Source organism: Oncorhynchus tshawytscha, linkage group LG02 (genome assembly GCF_018296145.1).
Source record: "Oncorhynchus tshawytscha isolate Ot180627B linkage group LG02, Otsh_v2.0, whole genome shotgun sequence".
Lineage (NCBI taxonomy): Eukaryota > Metazoa > Chordata > Actinopteri > Salmoniformes > Salmonidae > Oncorhynchus > Oncorhynchus tshawytscha.
Genome location: NC_056430.1, coordinates 19,086,517 through 19,110,298, shown reverse-complemented (window position 1 = coordinate 19,110,298; position 23,782 = coordinate 19,086,517). Strand labels below are relative to the sequence as shown.

The following is a 23,782-nucleotide window of genomic DNA, read 5'->3' as shown; positions in this document are numbered from 1 at the left end:
CTGGCATGACCTGAACAAATGCACGATCCACGTACAAGCGATGCGGGACCTGCTGAACTATAGTCCATATAAACAAAGCTCTGTCAGTCTCTGCTCTGCAAACGTAGCTCTACATTTGTATTTTATATTTATTATTGGCAGCAGCTACTCTTCCTATGGTCCAGCAAAATTAAGGCAGTTATAACATTTTTTAAACATTACAATACATTTACAACAGATTTCACAACATATTAAGTGTGTACCCTCATGCCACTACTATCCTACCACGTATCTACAACACAAAATCCATGTCTACGTGTGCATAGTGAGTATGTTATTGTGGGTTTGTATGCATGTGTCTGTGCCTATGTTTCTGTTGCTTCACAGTCCCTGCTGTTCCATAAGGTGTATTCTTTATATATTTTTTACATCTAATTGTACTGCTTGCATGAGTTACTTGATGTGGAATAGAGTTCCATAGTCATGGCTCTATGTAGTACTGTGCGCCACCCATAGTCTGTTCTGGGGACTGTGAAGAGACCTCTGGTGGCATGTCTTGTGGGGTATGCATGGGTGTCCGAGCTATGTGCCAGCAGTTCAAACAGACAGCTCGTGCATTCAACATGTCAAGACCTCTCACAAATAGAAGTAGTGATGAAGTCAATCTCTCCTCCGCTTTGAGCCAGGAGAGATTAATGTTAGCTCTCTGTGTAAATCTAAGGGCCAGCCGTGCTGCCCTGTTCTGAGCCAATTGCAATTTTCCTGTTCCTCTTTGTGGCACCTGACCACACGACTGAACAGTAGTCCAGGTGTGACAAAACTAGGGCGTGTAGGACCTGTCTTTTTGATAGTGCTGTTAAGAACGAAGAGCAGCGCTTTATTATGGACAGACTTCTGCACATCCTAGCTACTGTTGTATTAATATGTTTTGACCATAATAGTTTACAAAAGTTTTATATTTTTTTATTGTATTTATTTAACCTTTAACTAGGCATGTCAGTTAAGAACAAATTCTTATTTATGATGACAGCCTACCCAGGCCAAACCCTAACCTGGACAACGCTGGGCCAATTGTGCGCTGCCCTATGAGACTCCCAAACACAGCCAGTTGTGATACAGCCTGGAATTGAACCAGGGTCTGTAGTGATGCCTCTAGCACTGAGCCACAGTGCCTTAGACCACTACGTCACTCGGGAGCCCCACTCCAAGTAGTTTAGGCGCCCTCAACTTGCTCAATTACCACATTATTAATTTCAAGATTGAATAATGTTTTAATTGAATGTAGGATAGCTAGAGGGGTTTAAATATTTACGGAACTGTAAAATGTATTCATGCTGGACATTCAAATTAGTTAACATTGGAACAAACATTGCATTCATCCTTCAGTTGTCAGAGAAATAGCAAGCCCACTTGATGAAAACAACCTTGGGGAGCCAACCTCTCAAGGTATTGATGCTAAAGAGCTGAATGTGTATTTTCTTGTGAAGGACAAAACCTATCCAACACTAATATTTGTATTCCAATATATTTGCAGGTGCACTTCATTCAATTACATTGATCACAGAAATGTGTATTTTGCTTTCAGGGAAATGTAATAACTACTATCAATCCTGTCCAGACCTCTGATTTCAAACATGGATGGCTCTGTGGATGCTTGTCACATTCGTCGTAACGATGAGACCAAGGCGCAGCGTGATTGGAATACATTCTTCTTTTATTTAACAAAGAACACTTAAACAAACGTGACGCTATAAACAACTAGTGCTGCCATGCAACTACACATAGACAATAACCGACAAAATCAAAATGGAAAATGGCAACCTAAATAGGATCCCCAATCAGAGACAACAATAAAAAAAAATATTTCACCTTTATTTAACCAGGTAGGCTAGTTGAGAACAAGTTCTCATTTACAACTGCGACCTGCCAAGATAAAGCATAGCAGTGTGAACAGACAACACAGAGTTAGACATGGAATAAACAATTAAGTCAATAACACAGTAGAAAAAAAAGAAGAAAAAAAAGCTGTCTCTGATTGGTAACCAATTCAGGCCACCATAGACCTACATATACCTAGACATACCAAAACCCCATAGAATACAAAAAACCCTAGACAAGACAAAAACACACATACCACCCTTGTCACACGCTGACCTAACCAACATAATAAAGAAAACAAAGATAACTAAAGTCAGGGCGTGACAATGCTGCTGTTCTCTCTCGAGCACAGTGATAGTCTAACCAATGGGGTAATGCGTTTTTTAGACTAAGTCTGCAGAAAGTTCAATTTTTATGATGATTAATCTATTAGTCAAAAAAGGAAGCTACTAGAGTTATCATGAAAATTATAACATTGTTAAAATGATGAACAGGCCCATTACTATAAATAGAAATTGATTGAGTAGTACTTGGTCAGTAGAATTTATGTGAATGTGCAAAATGCATATCTTTCAACTGACAGAATTGTGGAACAAGTTGTACGGGAAAGGAAGGGAGTGCCAGATCATTGTGGAGTCACTGGAAACTGAACAATGGAAAAACTCTGAAATCCCCAGAAACTGCAGGACTAGGAAATGGGAGGAATTGAAAAAATGACTAGGTTTACTGTAAGGTAGCTCAACCAGGTCAAAGCGTTAACAGACAAACTAAAGGTGGGTGGTGCCCTGTTCTCAATCTCACCCTTGCATACCCATTTAAAACAAAAGATTATCATTTGTGTCTAGGCAACCTACTGGTGTGTACGGAGACAAAATGTTTAGTTCAAAGCCTAAATTAGTCACCCAGGGGACTGCCTCACCCCCATCCCCCATTTTGGGGGATTTCTGCTTGCGAGTGATTAGGCTTAACCCAGTGCCATGTGTGCACTAAGCATCTCTACCCCCAAATCTCAGCCTGGCCTCAGGTCCCATGGCGATTACCACAGAAGGCCTCGTCACTTTGACACTTCCTATATCTGTCCTATTCATGATACACAAAAAATAAACATAGATTGCAAAACAACTGTCTTTTTATAAGGATGGAGCCAATTTTCCAAAAGAAAAAGAAAATCAGTCTGGTCATTGATGAGAAAGAAGGTATTGGCTACAGAGTAAAACCTTCATATGGTACATAAATAAGAATAAGACCTATTTGTGCAGGTATGAACAACCAAAAGCCTCACCATACAAGTATTTATTTATAAGCTAAAAATGTACAGGTCCCTTTAGATGAAAAACAATACAAATAGAAAACTGAATATAGATGAATAACTTGTACAGTAAGTTATATTTTGATAGTTATTCTTCTCAAAATAACTAGCAGAGATATCAACCACTAAAGTGGAGGGATCATTGTTTTAGGGGAGATTAACACCATGAATATTAAATAGAGGGGATTATGTTCCATCAGTGACCCTCGTGGAGCAGATGTTAACATGGAGAGGAGGGATAACCTCCTGGGACGTGATGGGGGCAGGAGAGACCCGGAGCTGATTCACACTATGCCAATCTCCTTGGTAGGGCCATTGTCAGTGTGTCAGTGTGCATCGCATCACCATGCATCTCCAAGTATCTGTCTCCTATTACAGGCCTCAGGCCAGATTAACTCTGACAGCCCCTGCCATTAGACTTGACCTTGGTTAACTGGTAATATGATATTTGATGCTCAGACATCACCTCTCATTAACTTTGCAAATCACATTGTTTTCTGTGTTTTGAACTTGTTTACATCCTTAATATAAAACAAAGGACACAAGAAGAATTGTGGGTGTGGAACCATATGGGCTAGTGTCTATATGGGCTATAGACATCCCATCTCATACAGCAGAGCAGCCGAAACAGGTCGACTGTATAATGGTATTGTATTAATACAGCCACCAGCCCTCATTCTGCTTGTTCATTTCTTTGGAATGAAAGGACAATTTTAGTATTTTCCAGGTCACAGTGAAATAATCAACCATTAGTCTCTCCTTCAGTTTTGTTCGCCCATCCCCTATCCCCCATCCCTCATTTAAAGATGAGGTGTTATGTGACTGGGGGATACTGTGGAGGAAGCTTGAGGGATTTTTGTTTGTGACTTTCCAGTTTTTCTTCTGTGTGTCTCTCTGTAACTCTTGTTCCACATTTTCTTAGCTAAAGCCATATTAGCATATTAGTAGGATATCATTGTAAAATGTATTCTTAATTAACTGACTTGCCTAGTTAAATAAAGGTTAAATAAAAATGAAATACAAAAATAACAGCACTGTTCATTTCCTGCATATATATAATGTTGATCTTAACGAAAGTGTAACAAAATGCCATATTAGAAAAAATATATATATTAGACCAGACCATGTGACATAGGAAGAGTTCGTTTTTGTGTTAATTTGAAAAAAGTGCAAACATTCTTACTCTAGAAAACACCTTCAAACACAATTTTAACATTAACGACTATTCTAAAACATTAATAGATTTTTTATAATATTTTCAAGCTACGTTTTTTATGCTGGTTTTGATGACATCAGTTTGTTCAATATTTGTACAGCGATAACAGATTTGAGTGGATAATCCTGGACTTCCTCTTGATTTACACTACCATCTAGTGGATTTAATGCACAGTCTGTATGTACACTAAATGGCACAGTTGCCTAATATCTTAATTTATGCCAGAAACATTTTGGTATAGTATTCTATGTATTAAAAATAACAATATTGTAGAATATTTTTAGTTTGTAACATGTATAAATTGCATTATTTTAGCTGGCTTTTGTTTTCTCTGTATATGTCTAATCATCACCACTGAGGAACGTCACAGAAAACAATCAGTTGTTTATTTTATTTGGCGCCATCTAGAGTGTTCAGAGTACATGACTGCGGAAAATAACATGTGTTTTCAAATGACAGTTTATCAAATTTGTTTAGGATATTTGTATTTTAGCCATTGTCGATACGTGCGAAAGTTTCACGGGGAAAGAATGCCGTCAGACTCGGGAATTGTTCCAGATATCGAGGTCGACGAAGATTTTCGGGACGAATCCAAAACGTTTAACGAGTTGAAAAGCAAGCCCTTGAAAAACAGGTCAGTCCAGATGTTTACAACCTACTGCCTGCCCTGGAGCTGGATGAGTATGATGATGATTCATTTATGAATGTTCTTTATAATAGCTGATAGACAGATTTGCACATTCAGCCAAAATGTTTCACCAGAAATGTGAGATTTTATTTCTAAACCTTTCAAGCAACTTTCCTGACATTTGAGCAACATCTTGTGCAGATACCATGCTACTTAAATAAAACATCATAACCCAATAATCCATTGCATTTGGGGACACCAGGTTTAAGACTAAAGCAAACCAGATATGTATCCCTGTATGCATATTTCCCACTCTGGATTTTCAGTGCAGATTAAGGTAAATTTGTCAACACCGTGTAGTGCAGTAAATCTGACAGATAGGCTCATTAAAGTGCACATGGTTTGTTGATGTTTTCAAATATATAAATGTGTCTAATTAGCTAAAATGATGATGATGATGATGATGATGATCAGAGTAAGTCTATTATGTCCCACTGGGCACAGAAGTCAGTTCATGTCTGTGCCCAGTTCACATACATTTGGTTGAGTTGTCAACTAACGTGAATTCAACATGAAATCAACAAAACATGTCACTATGTCATTGGATTTAGGTTAATAATAGTTGTCTGTGGAAAAAAACAATGAGTTTTCCATGTTTATTCAATGTCATCAGATTTTTGTGTTGAAATGACATGGAAACAAAGTTGATTGAACCAGTTTTGGGCCATCATGGGACATCATGGGCCATTCTCTGTTTGGACTGTAGGTAGCACCAATGTGGAGACAACATGTGACTCATTTACTGAACTGCATTACCCCTGGAATGAAGACCTTGTCTGAACACTGCTCTCCAGTGTTCATCCAATTCAATGCTTCAAGCACTGGAGCTGAGCATGTTTCACATTTCTTTCTCCCTCTCCCTTCTCTGTGGTAAATGTACATCACTAAAGTGTAGCAAGTGTATAATTCTGTCCAGCAGAATTGCTGAAACCTTATTAATATACATTAATCTTTATCATGATAAAATAATGAATATGGCCATTGTGTGCTTATCAGGTTTGTACCTTTGTCTTAATAAGATTGACCAGAAGTGTGCAGAAAGTAAAATTGGCACCCATAACCAAATCTCACATGGCCACAGATGTGAAAAGACTGGTATTGTCATGTGGTATCTCAGATTGTTCGGGGAGGAAGGATGTTTGACATGCATAAATATTTTCAGACTATCCTGGCATAGAATGACCTTTTTATCAGAGCAGATGTCCTTTTTGCAGAGACAGTTATCCCTGTTGTGAATGGGTTGTCCCGTCCGGCACCTTATTGTAATCGTTATTCAACTGATCCCACAGTGATGCTAACATAATGCTTTGTGTTGTCAAGCTTGCTCTGACAGGCCTCCCTGTCTGGGTGGTGTATGAAGGTGTGGTCCCTTATAGGAAAGATGCAGATTGAGAGAGCAGGAATTTGCCCCAAGGGATTGAGATGACATGTCTGTGAGCTGTACAAACATGTGACATGGATTCACTGAACGGGAAGTGTCTGTATACTCACCTGAGGCAGTCAATGAAACTGAAAATGTTCAATGAGATCAGTCGTAACTACTTTCAAAATGTACATGTTTGCTATTTAGGGCTATGCAATTTGGTTACATGAATGCAGAAATGTGAGTGAGATCTTTTGTACATGTACTGTATACAGCACAGAATGTCTTGATGATTTTGTATGTATCAATCATATTCCCCTCTAAGGTAAACTGTACTGAACCAGTATGCTATCTGATACTCTCCTGGGTTTTTGTAATATTAACAGCATTTTATACGTTAAAGTAGATGTATTACAGTATATTATCTGTGTACTTGTGAAGTGAACACAAGATGGTGCTTTAACTCCCATTACTAAAGTGTTCCAAAAACACATTTTCATGTAATCACGTGATCTTGTCTGGCGTTAATTTGATAACATGTGATAACATGAAACTATACATGTGATAACACGTGATCACATGTGAAGTGTTCCAAAAACACGTTTTCACATGATTTCACATATGATGTTGCATCTGAAATCATGTGATTTCCCACATGTGAAATCAGACATGGATTTTCATGCCTCATAAAGTAGTGGACAGATATTCTAGTACAGTAAAATATCTAATTAGTAACTTCCTTCAGAGATACTGTGCATTTGCTATGAACCAAGTCGATATGCCAATGCGAAGACTGGTGTTACTTATGAAGCGTCTTGTGTATGTGTTGCACAACAATCTTGGTTTGCTTTGTGTTATGGCATTACCTTCCACTCCTTACTTTATTTAACTGCTAATGATTACCTTGTTTTGCTGGGATTTCCTTTAGAATAATATCCTTGAAACAAATGTTATTGAAAGAGAGATACTATATAGGCTCGGGCCTATTCAGTATTCACCCACTGTAACGGCGTTCGTCTGTTGAAGGAGAGTCGGACCAAAATGCAGCGTGGTGGTTACTCATGTTCTTTAATGAAAAAATAGCAATACATGAAATAACTAAAATAAATACAAAAACAACAAACGAAACATGAAAACCTAATTACAGCCTATCTGGTGAACACTACACAGAGACAGGAACAATCACCCACAAAATACACAGTAAAACCCAGGCTACCTAAATATGGTTCCCAATCAGAGACAACGAGAATCACCTGACTCTGATTGAGAACCGCTTCAGGCAGCCAAGCCTATGCTAGACACACCCCTAATCAGCCACAATCCCAATGCCTACAAACAACACAATACGACAACACAATAAACCCATGTCACACCCTGGCCTGAAAAAATAATAAAGAAAACACAAAATACTAAGACCAAGGCGTGACACCCACTGCATTTGGATACATGCAATAGCACTTCTGTGTTCTCTTCATAACTTCAGACCCTACATGCCATTAGCTTACTTATTTGGCAGGTTAACATGTTGTCATCTGTGATATTGTGAAATGGCATGTGAATTATGAAATGGATGGCAATGCACTGATAATAATACATTGTGGAACAGGATCCTACAGAGTGATTCATTTTTATCTCAAAGTTATTGAACTATAGTAGAGGACTTTACTATAGTAGAGGAATTCCGCTCATGCAACAATAGGAAGGTGAAACATTTTACTAGAGTCTGGAACAGAGAACACTTTATTTTTATACCGTTACTACGTGGAAACAGTTGAATCACAGCCCATCCTTCCTGTTATTCTGTGACCACAGGCTGTACTAAATATATTGAAATAAGTGTCTTGGAAAATGTGTACTTCGAGATGGAGACTCAGATATTTTAGTAAAAATCACAAGGTCTTCCAAAGATATCTTTAGGATTGTTTTGCAGCAATTATTTAGAAACACCATGTATTTTTATGAGTTTAGTGTCTCAACATGTATTTTTATGAGTTTAGTGTCTCAACATGTATTTTTCTTCCGCGTGTTTTGTGTACGGCTGTGTGTTTTATTGTGTGCATGTGGTGTGTATCTGAGACAAACTGATCATTGACTAGGTCAGAATGGTGAACAGTCATATTTCAAAAGAAGCAAGTCAACACATTTGCGCTGCAGGATACAAACCGTTTGCGTTGACATGTTTTTACAGACATATATGTTATTGCAATAAATATAGTGTTACCCAAATTTTTCCCAAAGTGAAATATGGTTGGAGGGAGTCTATCTGGATTTATTTATCATGTTTAGTGTAAATAATCAACATTATCAATGAAAGTATCACAGCTAATTGCATGTAAGGCGTATTACCTCTAGACATTCAACGATACTTCAGAAAGCAGAGTGGGGATCTGAAAGTGAGACATTATTGTGTCATAACCGGAAGTACTGCCATCCTCTTGTCCTTTAAAAGGACCCTAGGTTTTAAACCACATACATATTGATGTTAGTCTCAAAAGAGCCACTGCCAATCATGATAATAAAAAGGTAGGACATTATCAACTGTCTTTCATGAAATACATTATGATACCTAATCTACAGAGTGTAATCTGCTCATACTTAACAATATTTAGGCTATCTGACACATTATTATACCTTGTTTTGTAATTGCTTTGATAGTTTACTTCTTCCAGTTTCGATTCAACATAACTTCTGGGGTTATGTAGTTTTATTGGTTGGAACCACTTATTGATGCATGCATGCTTGGTGCTAAACCTTTCACCCTTGCCATATCTAGCCAATTGGCAACACTTGATGATTTGTGGCCAAGCCACGCGCACACTGGGTAATTGTTTACTCTGGTTTACTATTGTTTACTATGGAGGAAATGGCTGGAGAACATTGTGTTTTATCTAGCGGCATGGGACATTGAGGTCAGTCCTCCCCTAGTTGTCATGCATGCTTGTTTTTCTTTGATATTTTATGGGAAGAAACAACTTCGTCAATTTTATATTTGAATACTGAATTGGTATCCCCAGTGAGTTAGGTGCATGTGCTCCCAAATTCTTCTTGCTACGTGCTTTTACCAATATTATGATTCTTTAAAAAAAATATATATATATATTCCAGGTGTAAATCTATGATATTGCCCGAGCATATTTGGTTCTCTTCAACCAGCCTTTTGAAGGATTGTCCCTGGCTGCAATTTGATACTTTGTAACTGCTAACCAGACCAGAAAATGTATGTTAGTGAATTGGCAAAAGCCACTCTAGTGATATATGGAACAATAACTGCATTGTTGCATATCTATACATTTCAGTGTCTCAATACATTTCAAATATCTCAATAGCATGTTGTGCTATTTAAATGTATTAAGATTAGGAAGTAGATTAAACATTGAGACATCCTTGCATTGTGCTTAATTTATCTCAGCGGTCTGGATCATTCTGTCAACAGACCTTTTTATTAGCTTAGCATCCATAATTAGCATCCATAATAATTATTATTATTTAATGTGTGGGACACACTGCTATTACAACCTATTCTATAATTATAAATGAATTGACTGATCAGTACAAGCTAATACTACATGGTGGCCTTGCTAATTTAGCAACAACAACAAAAACTATTAAAAGTCACTGTAACTGTGAGATAAGAAATGACTGAATATGATTTTTGGGGACCAGGGTTACATATGTAACCTTTTTTTTTTTTTAGCTTTCCTATATCTCTCAGACACCTCAAACAATACTTCCTTTTGATACGTTTTGAGATTTAAAAAAAAATGCAATGTATGAATGTTATTCAGTGCGTTTCTATGGGATAATAGCAGTAAAGCCAAATTCAATGTTTCATCAAAAACAGGTATTTTATTTATTAATGGATACCTACAGAGTTCCTAAAACTCCAAATCAAATAGCTAAATGGTCCATCTTATAACAATTCCATATCTTAGCTTAGTAGATAACACCATCTAGAGGCTTAGACTCTTAGGGGTTAATGGTTTGTGGCTATGGTCAATGATGAGGTCAGTCAATCACAGCCTGAAGATTACCCTATATATGCTAGTATGATAAATGTTTTGTTCGGAAGGAACGGACCAGTCAGCCATACAGAATGCTGTTGTCCCCATAAGGCACAATGATGATTTGATATTTGGTTTGGTACATTTCTGTACCCTCTCCCTGATGTCTCTCTGTACCTTAAGTGGCCACAAACTACACAAACTTCATGTCTTTAGAAAGGCCTTTATCAACGTATGTATAGTTACTTTAACTGTATGTCCATAGACGAGAGCCAGAGGACTCTTGAATTCTGCGTGAATAGTAGGGCGGGAATTGCCCGGGACCTCACGATGCGATATTATCGCGATACATAGGTGCCGATACGATATGTATTAATTGCCAGGGACCTCACAATGCGATATTATCACGATACTTAAATGCCGATACGATATGTATTAATTACCAGGGACCTCACAATGCAATATTATCACGATTACTTAAGTGCCGACACAATATGTATTACAATTCTCACGATTCTTGCGTTTCGATCCTACGATTTTATTGCGATTTGATGTTTCAAACATATTACTCACTATATGTCTGCTGCAGCGAGACAAGAGAGCACATGAGAACATTTGTTTTGATCAGTCATGGAAATAAAAGTGCTGAAAACATGTTGGCTCACGATTTAAAAAGAAGATGGAGAACAAGCTATAGGATGGAAAATACCTGCGTTTTGGCGCAGGAACAGCTGACTAGCACTAGCTAACACTGCCTAGCATATATATATATATTTTTTTACAAATCGATACTTGAAATCAAATTATCTATATAATAATGCAAAAGTAGTATTGTGATCTATAACTGTTGTCTAGACATTTATGTTGGGGCTATAAGATGATGAAGCCTCCACTGTGCTGTAGTATGTGCATGGTAATGCTAAGTGATAGTTGCAGACCGTGGCTAGATTTGACATGACTTGCTAATTAGTGCGATTATCACACAGATGCACGGGCTGAGAGGCTTTGCAGTGGTTTTATCAAAAGGATCACTTACCTAGGGAATGCCTCGTCCTGACAGCGCATGCACTGCCACATCCATTTAGGTTTGGGATGGGCAGAGTCCGTCTTGAGAAACATATTGTACATGTATTTCATAAGGGAGATGAGAATGGATGGAGATTATAGTGATAGATGGAGAGGAATGACTTATTGCTCATTTATGCAATGGGTGAGTCTAATCTTAAAATGCTGATTGGTTAAAACATTTGTATTCATGCCCGTGAGTAAGAGTGCATTGTTTTATTAAACTAGATGTGGAGTCTTGTTCCAAGCCAGTCTGCTGTTGCCACTTGCCAGGTCTCTGAGATTATATGAGTATGTGTTGGAAGCATGAGAAGGAGGATATGTGAAAGAGGTACATATTATGAAGGTAGCAAGCAGGTGCAGTTACATCTAGGAACTACATGTATAGGATCTTAATTTGATCACTCTTTGGTTGATAAGAATTGTCCTGCAAGATGAGCAGAAATGCAGATGAGCTTCGTGATTTACATAAACTCACTGAGAACCCGCACTAACTTAAAAAAAACACAGAATTACACATAAACAAACGTCTAGTCAATAACACAATAGAGAAATGTATGTACAGTGTGTGCAAATGGAGAATATTAGGGCGCTAAGGCAATAAATAGGCCAAAGAGGCAAAATAATTACAATTTAGCAATTAACACTGGAGTGATAGATGTGCAGATGATGATGTGCAAGTAGAGATACTCAAGTGCAAAAGAGCAAGAAGATAAATAAAAATATGGGGATGAGGTAGTTGGGTCTGCTATTTACTGATTGGCTGTGTACATGCACAGTGATCGGTAAATTGCTTTGACAGCTGATGCTGAAAGATAGAGAGGGGGATATAACGCTCCAGCTTCAATGATTTTTGCAATTTGTTCCAGTCATTGGCAGCAGACAACTGGAAGGAAAGGCAGCCAAAGAAGGTGTTGGCTTTGGGGATGTCCATTGAAATATACCTGCGGGAGCGCGTGCTACAGTTGGGTGTTGCTATGGTGACCAGTGAGCTGAGATAAGGCAGAGCTTTACCTAGCAAAGACGTATAGATGACCTGAAGCCAGTGGGTTTGGAGACGAATATGTAGCAAGGACCAGCCAACGAGAGCGTACAGGTCACAGTGGTGGGTAGTATACGGGGCTTTGGTGACAAAACGGATGGAACTGTGATAGACTGCATCCAATTTGCTGAGTAGAGTGTTGGAGGCTATTTTGTAAATGATATCGCCAAAGTCAAGGATCGGTAGAATAGTCAGTTTTACGAGGGTATGTTTGGTAGCATGAGTGAAGGAGGCTTTGTTTCCGAAATAGGAAGCAGATTCTAGATTTAATTTTGGATTGAAGATGCTTAATGTTAGTTTGGAAGGAGAGCTTACAGTCTAACCAGACACCTAGGTATTTGTAGTTGTCCACATATTCTAAGTCAGAACCGTCCAGAATAGTGATGTTGGTCGGGCGGGCGGGTGCGGGCAGCAATCGGTTGAAGAGCATGCATTTAGTTTTACTTGCATTATAAAGCAGTTAGAGGCCATGGAAGGAGTGTTGTATGGCACTGAAGTTCGTTTGGAGGTTTGCTAACACAGTGTCCAAAGAAGGGCCAGATTTATACAGAATGGTGTCGTCTGCATAGAGGTGGATCAGAGAATCACCAGCAGCAAGAGTGACATCATTGATAAATACAGAGAAAAGAGTCGGCCTGAGAATTTAACCCTGTGGCACCCCCATAGAGACTGCCAGAGGTCCGGACAACAGGCCCTCCGATTTGACACACTGAACTCTATCTGAGATGTAGTTGGTGCAGGGGGTGCAGAGCGGTTGGCCGGGGTAGGGGTAGCCAGGTGGAAAGCATGGCCAGCCGTAGAAAAATGCTTATTGAAATGATCGATTATCATAGATTTATCAGTGGTGACAATTTTTCCTTGCCTCAGTGCAGTGGGCAGCTGGGAGGAGGTACTCTTATTCTCCATGGACTTTACAGTGTCCCAAAACTTTTTGGAATTAGTGCTACAGGATGCACATTTCTGTTTGAAAAAGCTAGCCTTAGCTTTTCTAACTGGCTGTGTATATTGGTTCCTGACGTCCCTGAAAAGTTGCAGATCGCGGGGGCTATTCGATGCTAATGCAGAATGGCACAGGATGTTTTTGTGCTGGTCAAGGGCAGTCATGTCTGGGGTGAACCAAGGGCTATATCTGTTCTTAGTTCTACATTTTCTTCAAGGGCATGCTTATAGATGGTGAGGAAAGCACTTTTAAAGAACAACCAGTCATCCTCTACTGACGGAATGAGGTCAATATCCTTCCATGATACCTGGGCCAGGTCGATTAGAAAGACCTGCTCGCTGAAGTGTTTTAGGGAGCGTTTACGGACGCAGGCAATGAGACAGTGATCGTTGAAATCCTGGTTGAAGACATTAGAGGTGTATTTAGAGGGCAAGTTGGTCAGGATGATATCTATGAGGCTGCCCATGTTTACAGATTTGGGGTTGTACCTGGTAGGTTACTTGATAATTTGTGTGAGATTGAGGGCATCTAGATTAGATTGCAGGACAGCCTGGGTCTTAAGTATATCCCAGTTTAGGTCACCTCTGAAGATAGATAGGGGGCAATCAATTCACATATGGTGTCCAGGGCACAGCTGGGGGCTGAGGGGGGTCTATAACAAGCGGCAACAGTGAGAGACTTATTTCTGGAAAGGTGGATTTTTAGAAGTAGAAGCTCGAATTGTTTGGGCACAGGCCTGGATAGTATGACAGAACTATGGAGGCTATCTCTGCAGTAGATTGCAACTCTGCATCCTTTGGCAGTTCTATCATGTCGGAAAATGTTGTAGTTGGGGGTGGAAATGTCAGTATTTTTTGTGGCCTTCCTAAGCCAGGATTCAGACACGGCTAGGACATCCGGGTTGGCAGAGTGTGCTAAAGCAGTGAATAAAACAAACTTGGGGAGGAGGCTTCTGATGTTAACATGCATGAAACCAAGGCTTTTACGGTTACAGAAGTCAACAAATGAGAGTGCCTGGGGAATTGGAGTGGTACTGGGGGCTGCAGGGCCTGGATTAACCTCTACATCACCAGAGGAACAGAGGAGGAGTAGGATAAGGGTACGGCTAAAGGCTATAAGAACTGGTCGTCCTAGTGTGTTCGGAACAGAGAGTAAAAGGAGCAGATTTCTGGGCTTGGAAGAATAGATTCAAGGCATAATATACTGACAAAGGTATGGTAGGATGTGAGTACAGTGGAGTTAAACCTAGACATTGTGTGACCATGTGAGAGGTTTTGTCTCTAGAGGCACCAGTTAAGCCAGATGAGGTCACCACATGTGTGGGGGGTGGGACAAAAGGGCTATCTAAGGCATATTGGGCAGGGCTGGGGTCTCTACAGTGAAATAAGACAATAATCACTAACCAAAACAGCAATTGACAAGGCATATTGACATTAGGGAGAGGCATGTGATGCCGAGTGATCATAGGGTCCAATGAGTAGCAATAGCTGAGTCAGGGAGCCGATTCAGTAGTCGCTACTATGCTAGGCGAGCTGGAAACACAGCGATTCACACAGCTAACGGGCCAGGGATAACAGATGGGCTTTCGGCGACGTCGCAATGGAAGAGCCTGTTGACACCACCTCGGACGATTACGCCGGCAGACCAGTCATGATGGATTGGCGGGGCTCTGTGTTGGCAGTAAAGGGTCCAGGCCAATTGGCAAAAGAGGTAGCCCAAGAATTAGCTGGTGGACCTCTTCGGCTAGCCGGGAGATGGGCCTAGCTCGAGGCTAGTTCAAGGCTTACTGGTTCTTGCTTTGGGACAGAGACGTTAGCCAGGAGTAGCCACTCTGATTGCAGCTAGCTAGCTGCGATGATCCGGTGTAAATGTTCAGAGCTTGCGGTAGGAATCCGGAGATGTGGTTGAGAAAAAGCAGTCCGATATACTCTGGGTTGATATCGCGCTGTGCAGACTGGCAGGTTTTGACCGAGCTGAGGCTGGCTGGTGTCCGAGTTAACGGTGAAGACCGCTAGCAGTGGCTAACTGACAACTAGCTAGTAGCTAGTTAGCTGGCTAGCTTCTGATGGGGGTTCCAGTTCTAAAGTACACTGCTCAAAAAAATAAAGGGAACACTTAAACAACACAATGTTAACTCCAAGTCAATCGCACTTCTGTGAAATCAAACTGTCCACTTAGGAAGCAACACTGATTGACAATAAATTTCACATGCTGTTGTGCAAATGGAATAGACAACAGGTGGAAATTATAGGCAATTAGCAAGACACCCCCAATAAAGGAGTGGTTCTGCAGGTGGTGACCAGACCACTTCTCAGTTCCTATGCTTCCTGGCTGTTTTGGTCACTTTTGAATGCTGGCGGTGCTTTCACTCTAGTGGTAGCATGAGACGGAGTCTACAACCCACACAAGTGGCTCAGGTAGTGCAGCTCATCCAGGATGGCACATCAATGCGAGCTGTGGCAAGAAGGTTTGCTGTGTCTGTCAGCGTAGTGTCCAGAGCATGGAGGCGCTACCAGGAGACAGGCCAGTACATCAGGAGACGTGAAGGAGGCCATGAGAGGGCAACAACCCAGCAGCAGGACCGCTACCTCCGCCTTTCTGCAAGGAGGAGCACTGCCAGAGCCCTGCAAAATGACCTCCAGCAGGCCACAAATGTGCATGTGTCTGCTCAAATGGTCAGAAACAGACTCCATGAGGGTGGTATGAGGGCCCGACGTGCTTACAGCCCAACACCGTGCAGAACGTTTGGCATTTGCCAGAGAACACCAAGATTGGCAAATTCGCCACTGGCACCCTGTGCTCTTCACAGATGAAAGCAGATTCACACTGAGCACATGTGACAGACGTGACAGTCTGGAGATGCCGTGGAGAACGTTCTGCTGCCTGCAACATCCTCCAGCATGACCGGTTTGGTGGTGGTTCAGTCATGGTGTGGGGTGGCATTTCTTTGGGGGGCCGCACAGCCCTCCATGTGCTCGCCAGAGGTATCCTGACTGCCATTGGGTACCGAGATGAGATCCTCAGACCCCTTGTGAGACCATATGCTGGTGCGGTTGGCCCTGGGTTCCTCCTAATGCAAGACAATGCTAGACCTCATGTGGCTGGAGTGTGTCAGCAGTTCCTGCAAGAGGAAGGCATTGATGCTATGGACTGGCCCGCCCATTCCCCAGACCTGAATCCAATTGAGCACATCTGGGACATCATGTCTCGCTCCATCCGGCAACCACAGACTGTCCAGGAGTTGGCGGATGCTTTAGTCCAGGTCTGGGAGGAGATCCCTCAGGAGACCATCTGCCACCTCATCAGGAGCATGCCCAGGCGTTGTAGGGAGATCATACAGGCACGTGGAGGCCACACACACTACTGAGCCTCATTTTGACTTGTTTTAAGGACATTACATCAAAGTTGGATCAGCCTGTAGTGTGGTTTTCCACTTTAATTTTGAGTGTGACTCCAAATCCAGACCTCCATGGGTTGATAAATTTGATTTCCACTGATAATTTTTGTGTGATTTTGTTGTCAGCACATTCAACTATGTAAAGAAAAAAGTATTTAATAAGAATATTTCATTCATTCAGATCTAGGATGTGTTATTTTAGTGTTCCCTTTATTTTTTTGAGCAGTGTATAAAAATAGCAGATCCGTACCACATTTTGGTGAGGTGGGTTGCAGGAGAGTATATTCAGTCCCTAGATGGAAAGTGAGATTGAAATATATACGAAAAAAACAGAGGAAAACGATATTTACACAGGACAGGCCGGGACAAGACAAAACACACGTCCGACTGCTACGCCATCTTGGAACACAACTAACACACAGAAATATTAATATTCCACTTTGCATGAAGCCTCAGTTCATTAATAGCCTAAACACTGATCAAGCAACATTGTGGACTCAACATTCAAATCCTGTTGCTGCAGGATTATTTTGCTGCGACAATAAAGGTCAAATTAAGGTCCTACATCTGTAACTGCACCTGCTTGCTACCTTCATACTATTTACCTCTTTCACATATCCTCTTTCTCATGCTCCCAACACATACTCATAATGCCTCTCTCTACCTCCCTCTCTCATTGAATTGTATTCTAATATGATGTTTGTTTAAACCTGGATGGCTCAGAATAATGCAATCAGCCTATCACTGTGTGTGTCCTGATTGACTGTGACTTTCTCCCCACCACTTCCCTGCTCTGGTTGGGCCATGGCCTGCAGTGATCCTCTGGACCAACATGGGTTCCCCAAGCCCCCCCAGAGCCCCACAGTGCTCCCCGCAGTGACGTCACGTGTCCTGCTCCACCAGCAGCTGATGCGGGACCAGCTCCAGGAGCAGGACCAGCGGGAACAGAGAGAACAGAGAGAGAGGAGCACCAGGCACCCCTCACACCATCTCCTGCACCCCAGCTGCCCCCAGACCCCTCCCATCAATGTCACGCTGCCCTCCAACCTGCCCACTGTGACCCATGTGCCCATGGAAGTCCTCAAGGTAAGCCGTCTACAGGCAGGTAATTTTGGACACTCTCGTTCACCCCTCACTAGAGGAGCTGCCAGAAGGTAGGGGTTCTCATCTGAAACTTTTACTGATAGATTCCGTGGTACATGGGTTCCTATTGTTAGTGCTGCAGTGGAATTGTCTTTCAGTGCCCAGTTTTTCTGAATTTCATTTAGATCCTTGATTAAACGTGATTACAAATAGATTACAGTTTATAGCATTTTGTTTAGATTGTTAATTTCTGAAAAAGAAATTCTGGTGACGGTGCCACTTTAAAACTAAAAATTACAGCTCTTTAAGACTGAACTGTGTGAAATCCATAGCGGGGATTATCTCCTGAAAGAATTCCTCTGTTTCCAGACATTCAACATGTTTAATCCTATTTGCTCCACTACATTGACGTATTTTCATTGCTTTGATTTCTGGTATGTCCGAGTGGATTCTAAAAACTGATATTATGTTTCTGTAATGAGACAGAGGATGTTACTGATGTAGAAACCAATGTTTTCCCAAGCCAACTCTTAGGAATCAACAACGGGTAAGATTTGATATTCTCTACATTGCATGTATTCGTTGTTTTATTTGACTGTCACTAATCGTCGTGATAAATGGTTTTACAAAGATGATCCGTGTAGATTTACAACCCATTGTTATTTGATGCCAAATTCTCCTGATCAAACAAACCTACTGCATGGAGAATGTACAGTATGTGATTGTTATAAACAGGAAAGGGGGTCAAGCAGCAACTCTCTGCGTTTTAAATGTGTCAAATCATAACATCCTAGCAGAATAAGATTGGCTCAGTATTGGAGACTAATAGCATGCATTTGTCTGCCATTAGTCTAAGTAATTATAAACTGTATGTTTATTTTTGCTTATGCTGGTTGACTGATTGTTTGGCAGCGTTCCCTCTTCTACTAAATGCTCCACCAGAGACGAATATTCATATGCATGTGCTGCAGTTGTGGCTAATAAGATATTTGAGTAAAGAATCTAGCAATGTTATACAGATGTAGGATCTTAATTTGACCTATATTGTCACAGCTAAATAATCCTGCAGCAACAGGATTTGAATATTTACTCCATAATGTTGCTTGAGCGGTGGTTAGGCTATTAGCTGGACAAAAGTAGGCTACATGAAAAGTGCAATACTGTTAATATAGCTGTGTGTTGGTGTGTGTTTTCAGTAAATCACAAAGCTCATCTGCATTTCTCAGCAACGAAAGAGTGATCAAATTACGATCCCACATCTATAGGTGTTCTGATCGAGATGCTATTGGTAAACAATGAGAGATCTACTGTATGTGAGCAAAGTATCCGCTCCTAACTGCGCACGTGGCACACAATCGTTTTTAAGAGAAATTATGTGCAAGTTTTTGATCTGGAAGTATTTCTTTTTACATTTTTATATTCTACTTACATTCTGATTATCAGAGTAGTCTGAGTAGTGACCAACAGAATTTGTCCACATTTGATAGCCTTGTATCTCCATTCTGCTGCAGACTTATCAGACGTCTTATTTCTATTTGAGTCACACAGTGGTTGTGGCCCCACCCTACTACAACCTTGCAAAACACGTTGGTTCATGTTTTGTTTTGATAAATGTTGTTTTTTCAAGTTTCTTTGGTTAAGATGGTTGTAATATATTCAGAAAATATTATACATTTTACATTCAATAACATTAAAACTGAGCTGTGAGGCTTTACTGGAGCATCAAACTGTTTCCAGGAAAGTTTTGGGGTTACTAACTGGATAAATAATTAACATTAAAGAGGTTCTTAGATGTGTAGGGTTTTCTTTCATTGTAAAAATTACCAACCAGAATCTAAAGACCTTGGTAAATGCATTGTGGCAGTTTGAACTTGACCTGGCTATGCTTAGATTAACAGGGTCCCACCAAAGCTATGCAGGCAGGCAAAATTAGCTTAGAGAGGTACCAGGCAGAGCCACTGGGCCATGAAAGTGAAAACATTAAGCTCAGATGAGTTTGTCTAAAGACCGAGGAGACCCTTAATTAGCAAAGTTACCTCTGACCCCGCAAGAAACTAGTAAGAACCCAGTTCAGGGATCAAGACAATGGCAGGCACAGAGTTTTACCACACACAGAACACTAAGTCAGCAAAGAATGCCCGTAATTAGGCCCAATACTTTCATTCTTGAGCTTGTTTAAGAAGAAAAAACTACTGCATTGAAATAATGATCATAGGTTAGTATCCAATGAGCTCAAAATTGTCAGACACATTATCACAGTTAATGTTTGAAATTTCAGGTAGCACATACCAAAAACAACAATTTCCTAGTTACTATATGAGTGACCCTTAATAAAATTGTTAATGTCATGAAAACCTGGTGTTTCATAAGTCCTCTCCCCAAGGCTGCGTTTAAGCAGCCAGCCCAATTCTGATATTTTTTCCATTAATTGGTCTTTTGACCGATAACATCTGATCTTTTCACATCAGATATTGTTTTTCTTCACAAAAATATTAGAATTGGGCAGCCTGTCTAAACACAGACCAAGAAGACTAGAATCCTACTTATTGGATTCCAAGTGAATATTACAGGAGTCTTAAAAATACAACTGCTCACTAGCCACTATAAATACAATATTTCATAGGTACATATAGCCATTTGTGTACAGACTTACAATAAAGTCTAGCTTATCTCGGTACTGTATACAGTACATTTGCTTGTTGATTCTCAGTGGTTAATGTGATTTTCAAACTTATCTGGTGTTGGGTACTCAAGAAAACACTTAAGTTGTTATTTGGTGTGAACATATTTTTATTTATGGCAGGGGTCCCCAATTACATTCAGCCACGGGCCGATTTCTTTAGAGAGCAGATGGTCGGGGGGCCGGAACACAATTATAAATCATTTGTAAACTGCAAATTGACCGCAAGATACCCAAACAGATATAGTATTTGACAAAAATCTAACAATTTCGAACCGTGATTACTTGGGATACGAGCACATAATGCACCTCTATTTAGGCGTGGAAATACTTGGGAACATATTTCCTAAATTAAAATCATGTGTATGTGTGTATATATATATATATATGTGTGTGTGTGTATGCATATACACATATATACATACATATATACACTGCTCAAAAAAATTAAGGGAACACTTAAACAACACAATGTAACTCCAAGTCGATCACACTTATGTGAAATCAAACTGTCCACTCAGGAAGCAACACTGATTGACAATAAATTTCACATGCTGTTGTGCAAATGGAATAGACAACAGGTGGAAATTATAGGCAATTAGCAAGACACCCCCAATAAAGGAGGGGTTCTGCAGGTGGTGACCAGACCACTTCTCAGTTCCTATACTTCCTGGCTGTTTTGGTCACTTTTGAATGCTGGCGGTGCTTTCACTCTAGTGGTAGCATGAGACGGAGTCTACAACCCACACAAGTGGCTCAGGTAGTGCAGCTCATCCAGGATGGCACATCAATGCGAGCTGTGGCAAGAAGGTTTGCTGTGTCTGTCAGAGTAGTGTCCAGAGCATGGAGGCGCTACCAGGAGACAGGCCAGTACATCAGGAGACATGGAGGAGGCCGTAGGAGGGCAACAATCCAGCAGCAGGACCGCTACCTCCGCCTTTGTGCAAGGAGGAGCACTGCCAGAGCCCTGCAAAATGACCTCCAGCAGGCCAAAAATGTGCATGTGTCTGCTCAAACGGTCAGAAACAGACTCCATGAGGGTGGTATGAGGGCCCGACGTCCACAGGTGGGGGGTGTGCTTACAGCCCAACACCGTGCAGGACGTTTGGCATTTGCCAGAGAACACCAAGATTGGCAAATTCGCCACTGGTGCCCTGTGCTCGTCACAGATGAAAGCAGGTTCACCCTGAGCACATGTGACAGAGTCTGGAGACGCCGTGGAGAACGTTCTGCTGCCTGCAACATCCTCCAGCATGACCGGTTTGGTGATGGGTCAGTCATGGTGTGGGGTGGCATTTCTTTGGGGGGCAGCAAAGCCCTCCATATGCTCGCCAGACCTCCTAATGCAAGACAATGCTAGACCTCATGTGGCTGGAGTGTGTCAGCAGTTCCTGCAAGAGGAAGGCATTGATGCTACGGACTGGCCCGCCCGTTCCCCAGACCTGAATCCAATTGAGCACATCTGGGACATCATATCTCGCTCCATCCACCAACGCCACGTTGCACCACAGACTGTCCAGGAGTTGGCGGATGCTTTAGTCCAGGTCTGGGAGGAGATCCCTCAGGAGACCATCCGCCACCTCATCAGGAGCATGCCCAGGCATTGTAGGGAGGTCAAACAGGCACGTGGAGACCACACACACTACTGAGCCTCATTTTGACTTGTTTTAAGGACATTACATCAAAGTTGGATCAGCCTGTAGTGTGGTTTTCCACTTTAATTTTGAGTGTGACTCCAAATCCAGACCTCCATGGGTTGATAAATTTGATTTCCATTGATAATTTTTGTGTGATTTTGTTATAGTTTTCCTTTATTCGCACTATGTTCTACATTGAGGAATAATATTGAAGACATGAAAACTATGAAATAACACATGGAATCCTGTAGCAACCAAAAAAGTGTTAAACAAATCAAATAGATATTAGATTTTACAAAGTAGCCTCCCCTTTGCCTTGATGACAGCTTTGCACACTCTTGGCATTCTCTCAACCAGCTTCACCTGGAATGTTTTTCCAACAGTCTTGAAGGAGTTCCCATATATGCTGAGCACTTGTTGGCTGCTTTTCATTCACTCTGTGGCCAACTCATCCAAAATTGGGTTGAGGTCAGGTGATTGTGGAGGCCAGGTCATCTGATGCAGCACTCCATCACTCTCCTTCTTGGTGAAATAGCTCTTACACAGCCTGGCGGTATGTTGGGTCATTGTCCTGTTGAAAAACAAATGATAGTCCCACTAAGCGCAAACCAGATTTGCTGACAGACAGTGTCACCAGCAAAGCACACCCACACCATCACACCTCCTCCTCCCCCATGCAGAGATCATCCGTTCACCTACTCTGCGTCTCACAAAGACACGGCAGTTGGTCCAAAGGACATATTTCCACAGGTCTAAGGTCCTTTGCTCATGTTTCTTGGGCCAAGCAAGTCTCTTCTTATTATTGGTGTCCTTTAGTAATGGTTTATTTTCAGCAATTTGACCATGAAAGCCTGATTCACACAGTATTCTCTGAACAGTTGATGTTAAGATGTGTCTGTTACTTGAACTTTGTGAAGCATTTATTTGGGCTGTAATCTGAGGCTGGTAATTCTAATGAACGTATCCTCAGCAGCAGAGGTAAATCTGGGTCTTCCTTTCTTGTGGCGGTCCTCATTAGAGCCAGTTTCATCAAAGCACTTGATGGTTTTTGCGACTGCACTTGAAGAAACTTGAAAAGTTCTTTGAATGTTCCGGATTGACTGACCTTCATGTCTTAAAGTAACAATGGACTGTTGTTTCTCTTTGGTTATTTGAGCTGTTCTTGCCATAAAATAGACTTGGTATTTTACCAAATAGGGATATCTTCTGTATACCACCCCTACCTGGTCACAACACAACTGAATGATTCAAACGCATTAAAAGGAAAGAAATTCCACAAATGAACTTTTAAGAAGGCACACCTGTTAATTGAAATGCATTCCAGATGACTACCTCATGAAGCTGGTTGAGAGAAGGCCAAGCGGGTGCGAAGCTGTTATCAAGGCAAAGGGTGGCTACTTTGAAGAATCTCAAATATAAAATATATTTAGATTTGTTTAACACTTTTTTGGTTACTACGTGATTCCATATGTGTTATTTCATAATGTTATTCTACAATGTAGAA

The 23,782-nt window shown here is 41.0% G+C and overlaps 1 protein-coding gene across 1 annotated transcript in view; it reads left to right on the top strand.

Annotated features, from left to right (window-relative positions):
- Nucleotides 1-4,798: 4,798 nt before the first annotated feature.
- The window catches only part of LOC112220207 (microphthalmia-associated transcription factor-like), a 44,173-nt gene continuing 25,189 nt past the window's right edge, over nucleotides 4,799-23,782 (top strand). The window contains exons 1-2 of the mRNA XM_024381915.2: nucleotides 4,799-5,016; nucleotides 17,694-17,964. Coding sequence (XP_024237683.2) covers nucleotides 4,805-5,016; nucleotides 17,694-17,964 — 483 coding nt within the window. The 5' untranslated portion in view covers nucleotides 4,799-4,804. The remainder of the gene's footprint in view (nucleotides 5,017-17,693; nucleotides 17,965-23,782) is intronic.